Source organism: Telopea speciosissima, chromosome 9 (genome assembly GCF_018873765.1).
Source record: "Telopea speciosissima isolate NSW1024214 ecotype Mountain lineage chromosome 9, Tspe_v1, whole genome shotgun sequence".
In the NCBI taxonomy this organism is placed as follows: Eukaryota; Viridiplantae; Streptophyta; class Magnoliopsida; order Proteales; family Proteaceae; genus Telopea; species Telopea speciosissima.
This window is the reverse complement of record NC_057924.1, coordinates 15,092,792-15,100,462: the sequence shown is the minus strand read 5'-3', so window position 1 is coordinate 15,100,462 and position 7,671 is coordinate 15,092,792. Positions and strand designations below refer to the sequence as shown.

General features: G+C 37.7%; 1 protein-coding gene across 1 annotated transcript; it reads left to right on the top strand.

Moving 5' to 3' along the window:
* Positions 1-221: 221 nt before the first annotated feature.
* LOC122638665 (wax ester synthase/diacylglycerol acyltransferase 4-like) lies at positions 222-7,477 on the top strand. Its single transcript, XM_043831518.1, has 5 exons — positions 222-820; positions 3,170-3,316; positions 6,327-6,569; positions 6,984-7,121; positions 7,331-7,477. Exons 1-5 carry the CDS (start codon positions 224-226, stop codon positions 7,475-7,477), a joined length of 1,272 nt encoding a protein of 423 aa, XP_043687453.1. The 5' UTR covers positions 222-223.
* Positions 7,478-7,671: the final 194 nt, after the last annotated feature.

Below are 7,671 nucleotides of genomic sequence, written 5' to 3'. Positions count from 1 at the left end.
CAGTACTTCAACAGTTCTGTGCTCTCCATCTCCATCCTCGCTGCTTTGGAATCTGACATTCCCATTGATGGCTCACAGACCAACTCTTTGCTTAAAACTGTTTTCCTCCCAATAAACCCTCGCTTCTCCTCTCTCTCTCTCTCTCTCTCTCTCTCTCTCTCTCTCTCTCTCTCTCTATAGTCAACTCCACAGCAGTCAACACTTACCAATCCGGTTTTATTTGATGGTTTTTCAGGTTAGAGACGAGCACGGTGTGAAGCAATGGAAGAGGGTGGATGTGAAAGTGGAAGATCATGTTCATGTCCCTATCTTCCCAGATGGGTTATCGCCGGAATCTTACGAGGAGTACTTGCAAGAATATTTGGCCAAAATAGCCATGGAAAAGCTCCCACAAAGCAGGCCCTTGTGGGAGATTCACTTAATCAAATACCCAACAAGTAATGCAGCTGGGACTGTAGTATTTAAGCTTCATCATGCACTGGGTGATGGCTTCTCACTCATGGGAGCTTTATTTAATTGCTTAAGAAGGGCTGATAACCCTTCTCTTCCTTTAACATTTCCTTCATCAAAGCAGGGTCTCATCAGTTCTGATTCCAACAACAGAAGAAGCAGTATCTTTAAGAGAGTGACTGATATTCTCTCAATGTTCATCAACACTACCTCAGACTTTGCATGGAGCATTCTGAAGAGTAGTTTCGTAGAAGATGATTGGACACCAATTAGGGCTGGCAATGAGGGGGTGGAGTTCCGGCCCATCACCATTTCAACTGTGACATTCTCTCTTGACCAGATCAAACAAATCAAGGACAAGCTTGGTGGGGTATTGTTGCCTTACGATATCATTTAATTTAAAAGGCAGTGTTTGGTATGCAATCTAGGTCGATTTCGCATTCACGGATGATAAAAACAGTTTTTTAAGATGAATGTTTTTAATATGTCGCATTGTCACTAATGGTTTTCAAATTTTGCATTAATGTTAGAGTATAATATGCATTGAGAGGACTATGCTAACTTTTGGTGGATGGATGGGACTCTTCGAATAATGCATGTCAGGATAATAGTCCGGATCACATTCTCGTACACCCCTTGATCGACTTATGGATTTCACCAAAGCCAAAAAGACCTATGCTAATGGGAGAGAGAATGAATGGAATCCACCTGTCGACCAAGGAGCATACGAGAACTGGATCTTTATCGTCTCCATTTATTTGCTCCTCCATTTCCTCTATTTACTCTTATAGGGGACAAAAATGATCACCCTACCCCTTGCCCGAACACACTGCCCGGGTGGGGTCCACTCCCCCCCTCCCCCTCCCCCCCCTCCCCCTCCTATTAGATGAAATGGAAGGACAGATAAATCGAGATGATAATTTTCCTACGATAATAATGTGATGTGGATTCTATGTCAAGATCTTTCTAGATTCTTAAAACTTTCCACTTTTTAGTATGTTTGACCTTTTCCAACAAGAAAACTACTTTCTTGTGCTTTCCTTTTCTTTGTTTTTAATTTGTACCTTTTTCCTTATTAGACCAACTTACTATAAAAAAAATATATATATATCTTGTTTGTTAAGAAGGAATGTGGTGTTTATGATTCAACATAAACAAAGTGACAATCATTTAGGTTGTGTTTGGAGATGATGAAAGTTGTTGGAATTACATGTTTTATCCTTCTCCATCAAGTCTAACTAGCTAGCTTTGTCACAGTTGGAATTACCCCCCCCCCCCCCAAACCTCCTTTTTACAAGAAAATGCTTACTTAAATAGTTGAATAATAGTCCTCCATTGATCTAAAATCAAGATCTAGTAGTATCCATCTCAAAATCAACAATTCAAATAGAGTCTCTTACATATAATATTATTACATGAAGGATAGTATTAATATGAGGTTGTTACATGTAGAAATAATTATCTAAACTCCTAATTTTCTAGAAAGAACTTAACATGAGAATCTTGTTATTGTTTAAATAAAAAAAAAATTTATAATTAAATATACGCTTTTGATGAGTTGTTAATTTAGGCCTTTTAAAATTTCCAATTATTTGTGCTAGCCATTAGTCTAAACAAACTCTATTTTGATGAGAACATTTTCTAACTTTATTATATTAATTTTTTTTTCATATCTAGAACAATTTTAAATTAACAATTAGTTTGCTAGCCATTAGTCTAAACATATTCTAACTTTGTTATTGTAATCTTTTCATATTTAGCACAATTAATATTTTTATCCATTCATTTGAGGCAAAATTTGTCTAAATGTGTTTTTAAACTACCAATTAGTACCAACGAGGCATGCCAAATTGTCTAAATGTGTTTTAATTTAATGTAATAAATAAATTTCTCAAAATTTTGAAAATCTATACTTCTACAAAAGGTTTTATGCACAAGAATTATAGATACTTTTCCAGAAATACAATTACTATGATACGAGCATTTTCAAACCTCCACACTATCCCCCCTCCCCCCAAAAAAAAATGCATCGGTATTAATTCTATTAACATTAACTACATAGGTATTAGCAAGTAAAATGGTAGAAACGGCCGATAAGTAGCATGTTGAGTGGTAAAAGGTGTAGTGACGACATGGTAGAAAACTCTTTTTTTGAAAGAGAAAAAAGAACCCTGAAAGACAGAGTGGCCCTCCACTCAGACAAAGAGGACCGCAAAATGACTGCCCCACGTTTTCATTGGCCCCCTGCTAGAAGCCCCCCACACCTCCCAAAGGAAAAATGTGGATGGAATTGTATGTTTCATCATGAAATGGAAAGTTCACCATTCACCAACCGACAACAGTGTCTATGTCCAACATTAAAGGTACTGTTTCAGTGCAAGTTATGATCTTTAATGCCTTTATATATGGGTGAAGTCAGAGGTGCTCTATATAATGTCTATGCTCAGCTATCCTTATAAATACTACATGTTGTTGGGGTGGGAATGGAATATCCTCACATTAGTTCTATATTTTTATATTTGGAAGTTTTATGTTTCTACTTATTTTCTACTTGGGGCTATCGATCTGTTTTATGTTTCCATTGATCAGTTGTTGTCACCATGCATGCATTCAATCACCAATGGTTACTATTTATCATTTTTGTGGGATTAAGCAGCTTATCTTGTGATTTAATTTAAAGTTTTACTCACTAATCTTTCTCCTTTTTAACTTAATCCAGACAATTAATGATGTCATTACTGGGATAATATTCTACGGAACACGGCTATACATGCAAAATTTGGGTCCTCCAGGTTCTAGCAATTCACATTCGACGGCACTGGTGCTCCTAAACACTAGAATAATCAATTCAAGGAGCATTGTGGGAGTAGTGTCAAAAACAATTGGTTCAGATTCCAAAGGTGATTCTGTAACCACTTCAGTCAAACCAAGCAAGGTCAGGCCTTTATCTCTAAGGAATTTATCCTCAAAGAATATAGCATCCCTAGATTCTATCACCACATTGGTTGATAGATCCAAAAACCGATCTGCAGCACTGTCTTCTGCACAACCAAGATATACACAAGTGTTTGTTCTAGTTCCCATCTTAGGTCTCCTAGGGTCTTGTATCCTAACATAAGCTACACAGCTCAAACCTTAAGAGTGTCATATCTACAGGGATGATTATGCCATAGTTCATAAGGTGTAGAAGTCAGTTTTGAATGTGGTAGTCTATTTAGAATGTGATTTGCAGTCAACACTGCTTCTCCCCAATAGCAAGAGGGCATACCAGCTGTCAAATAACATGGAGTTTAACATCTCTGTTAACGTCCTGTTCTTTCTTTCAATATGCCATTTGATTGAGGTGAGTAAGGAGCAGTAGTTTCAAGGATTATGCTGCGGAGAGGCACAATTCCTTGAACTCACAATTTGTATTCTCCTCCCCTATCACTTCTAAATCTTTTAATTTTCAAGTTCAACTGATTTTCTACCCTATTCTTGAAAATTTTAAATTTTTCAAAAGCTTCATCTTTAGATTTTAACAGGTATAAATGACAATATCTAGAAAAATCGTCTATAAATGTTATCAAATACTTCCGACCTCCTCTAGTTGTGTAGCTTTTAAAGTCACAAATGTCAGAATGTATAAGTTCAAGAAGTTGAGTGCTCCTAGAAACCGGTCTGAACGGTTTTCTAGTTATTTTAGTTTGAGCACACACTTCATATCTGTTAAATCTAATTGAAGTGTCTAATGGTAAATTATGAGTTTTAGCTAGTTTGAGCATTTTCCTATAGTTCACATGTCCTAACCTACAATGTAGTATTTTGGGATCAAGTAAATTATGGTTAACCTGGTTTATTGTCTCATTAGCTAAACTCAACCTAAACATACCATTCAAATTATAAGCACATCCAAAATAAAAGGAGTTAACAGACAATGTTACTCTACCACTACTAAAAGTAATAGACATGCCAGCATCAAGCAAAATTCCAATGGAAATTAAATTCTTTTCAAAACCAGGAAAGATTTTAACATTTTTCAAAGTTAATATTTTACCTGATGAGAGAACCAGGTTCGCTGTCCCTTGTTGAGCCACTTCCACGACGTCTCCATTTGCAACAGTGACAGTCTCTGCTACTTGAACAACATCGGTGAGCGGTCCTTGCTATTGCAAACATGACAAGTCGCTCCAGTCTAACCACCAATCGAAGATGTCTTGGCCAACCCCTTACCCTTGCCAATCATGGCAACAAAGTTAGTAGGCTCAGTCTTGTCCACCAAAGCATGTGAACTTCCTTCTGTGGTGTGTCAGTGTTCCCTTTCTTAGGACCCCTACACTCAGATGCATAGTGACCCCACTTTCCACAGTTGCGGCACTTGCCCCTCTTTTTAAAATTAGGCTTTTTGGCCTCCAACTGTTGGGGTTCTTTCTTAGGTGGCTTGGACTGCCTAGGATATTTCTTGGGTTGTGAAACCAAATTGGCAGATGCCTGTTGTTGTTTCACCATCTCCAAGTTATTCCTGGCTCTGTTCTCATCTTCGATTCTAATGAACCGTTTGAGATCATCCAGCCCCACTTGTGTTTTCTTTCTGTGCATCTCAGTTTTAAAGGAATGCCAGGTAGAGGGTAACTTAAAGATAATTGCACCCACTAAGAATGCATCAACAACGGGGATGTTTTCTTGGTTCAATTTTGTTCTCAAGTTCTCAAAGTCTGTTACTTGTGGAAGTATCTCCTTATCTTCTTGAAACTTGAAGTCCATAAACTTGTCAACCAAATGAGTTTTTGATAGGTCCTCCTCCTTTTTGAATTGGGCTTCTAGGTTTTCCCAAATCTCTTTGCAGACTCATATTTACTATAGGTCTCTGCCCTATCTGACAGCGCTTCAATAGGTAGTCTTTGCAAAAGTCCTCATCACTTATCCATTGGGCTTCGATTAGGTCCGTACAATCGAAAAAGTATTTACTACGGTGTAGAAAATATTAAGGTACTTCGAGTCCAAACTGAGTCTTCCTTTTCCAAGAATCGAACTCGAGCCACTAAAACTTTCCAATTTGATCATCTCAATTGGAACAGCGTGTTTCTCCATATTAAGTGATTTGTTTATATGCCCAAACAAAAGATCAAATAAAAAAAAATAAATGCTCAAGGAACAGTCACACCTGAGATGGAGAACCCTGGATTTAGATGAAGGAGGAAAAGATCGCGACGGTGCAGCGGTATCGACACTTGTAATGTACACACTAATGCAGGCTGCTAGCGCGGATGTTGGGATTGTCCAAAAGCCGAAACAAGAAACGATCTTCCAAGCGTAATGTGATCTCTCAAATCAAAATTGTGAACCACGATCGCACCTAAAGCCGAAGACGTGAAACAGATTTCTCAAAGGAAAACCTACGCCAGTCTCTCAAAAGAAAACCTGTAAAATCGTCACATACGATCTCCAAAATCGAATCAAGGATCGATCTTAATGCGATCTTCAACGCAATTCTGCCGAAGCCGATCTTGATCGCAGAGAAACGAAAAAAAAAATAATAATGCTTTAAGATTGTTAGGGTTTAGGGTTTAAGCACAAAGTTGCTTAAAGCATTACACCCTGAGTATCTAGTTTGGAATACCCAGACTGCTGCCTCCAGCTAGTATATATAGGAAAACTAGGGTTTAGGACAGATGGGCTAATTACTAGATTGCCCCTCACAGCCTGGGCATTAATACAAGTAGGATTATATGAGAACATATAAAGGGATATTACATAAATACCCTTACAGTTGTCACCATGCATGCATTCAATCACCAATGGTTACTATTTATCATTTTTGTGGGATTAAGCAGCTTATCTTGTGATTTAATTTAAAGTTTTACTCACTAATCTTTCTCCTTTTTAACTTAATCCAGACAATTAATGATGTCATTACTGGGATAATATTCTACGGAACACGGCTATACATGCAAAATTTGGGTCCTCCAGGTTCTAGCAATTCACATTCGACGGCACTGGTGCTCCTAAACACTAGAATAATCAATAATTATCAAATGTCACTTAAGGAGATGATGAATAAACCAGATTCAAAGTCACCATGGGGCAACCAGTTCATCTTCTTACACGTGTCGATTCCTGATTCAGCTGATGCAGAAATGGTGAACCCCCTCAATTTCGTCCACAAAGTACGGGAAATAATTAAGAGGAAAAGAGGGTCATTAGGGGTTTATCTTACTGGTGAACTCTCTAGAAATGATGAGGAAAACCAGAGGTCCTGAGGCAAGTATAGTGCATCCTTAATTAAGATCTAATCTTAATAAGTATTAATTACCCAATATCTCTTAACCTACTATGGTGAAAAGGAGAGGATGAATTCATATCAATGGGATATGACCCTATGATTGGACAGGATAAATGGGAGTTAATGATGACATTCATTCTTCCCAAAATCTAATCATATCGTCAAATCGTCATGGATAAAGAGATTCTTCATATATTCACCTACGATGAAGGGAATTAAACTAAATTTGAATAAGTAAGATCTAACCTTAATATTTTTGGGGGCTTCACAGACAACAGCTCAATATGTTCATAGCACGCTAAAGAACACGAGCATGGCGATCACGAATATGATTGGGCCAATGGAACAAATGTCATTGGCTGATCATCCTATTAGGGGACTGTACTTCATGGTGGTTGGCGCCCCTCAGGTAAGAACTTAAAAACCTCTTGTGTCTCAAAATCAATTTGAACAGGGAAGAGGTGTGCATGGGCCGGCCCAATAAGTTAATTCAACCATGAATTTGTTTGGGTCTAAAATTGGGCTTAAGCCCATAACTAACCCATGAATCCCTTTTCATTTGAATTTGACTTTACTTGTTTATTAATAATAAGTGGAATGTATTGATGAGATTTGCAGAGTCTTGCTGTAACAATTGTGAGTTACATGGGAAAGCTAAGGGTGGCAGTGGGGGCAGAGAAAGGTTTCATAAATGAGAAATTGTATATTTCTTGCTTGGAAAATGCCTTCACAAGGATATTTAGAGCCGCTGTATGCAGTCCTTGATTAGATGAAGTCAAAGAAGGGGCACTCAACTATGAGTATTCCATCACTTTAAGAAGTACCTTTCAATTTCTCTTCATCATTGCCCATATCCTGGTTCTAGATACATAGTCAATTTCTTTTTTTGTTTTTGTAGTATTCTTAATCATTGTTTCAAAAATCAGCTGATTTAATTTGGCCGATTCTAGGGTTTTGGT

Coding starts and splice junctions, on each gene's coding strand:
- LOC122638665 (XM_043831518.1), top strand. CDS start 224: ATGGTTTTTCAGGTTAGAGACGAGCACGGTGTGAAGCAATGGAAGAGG. Junction 821..3,169: donor TCAAGGACAAGCTTGGTGGG/GTATTGTTGCCT, acceptor AACTTAATCCAG/ACAATTAATGATGTCATTAC. Junction 6,570..6,983: donor ATTCAGCTGATGCAGAAATG/GTGAACCCCCTC, acceptor GGGGCTTCACAG/ACAACAGCTCAATATGTTCA.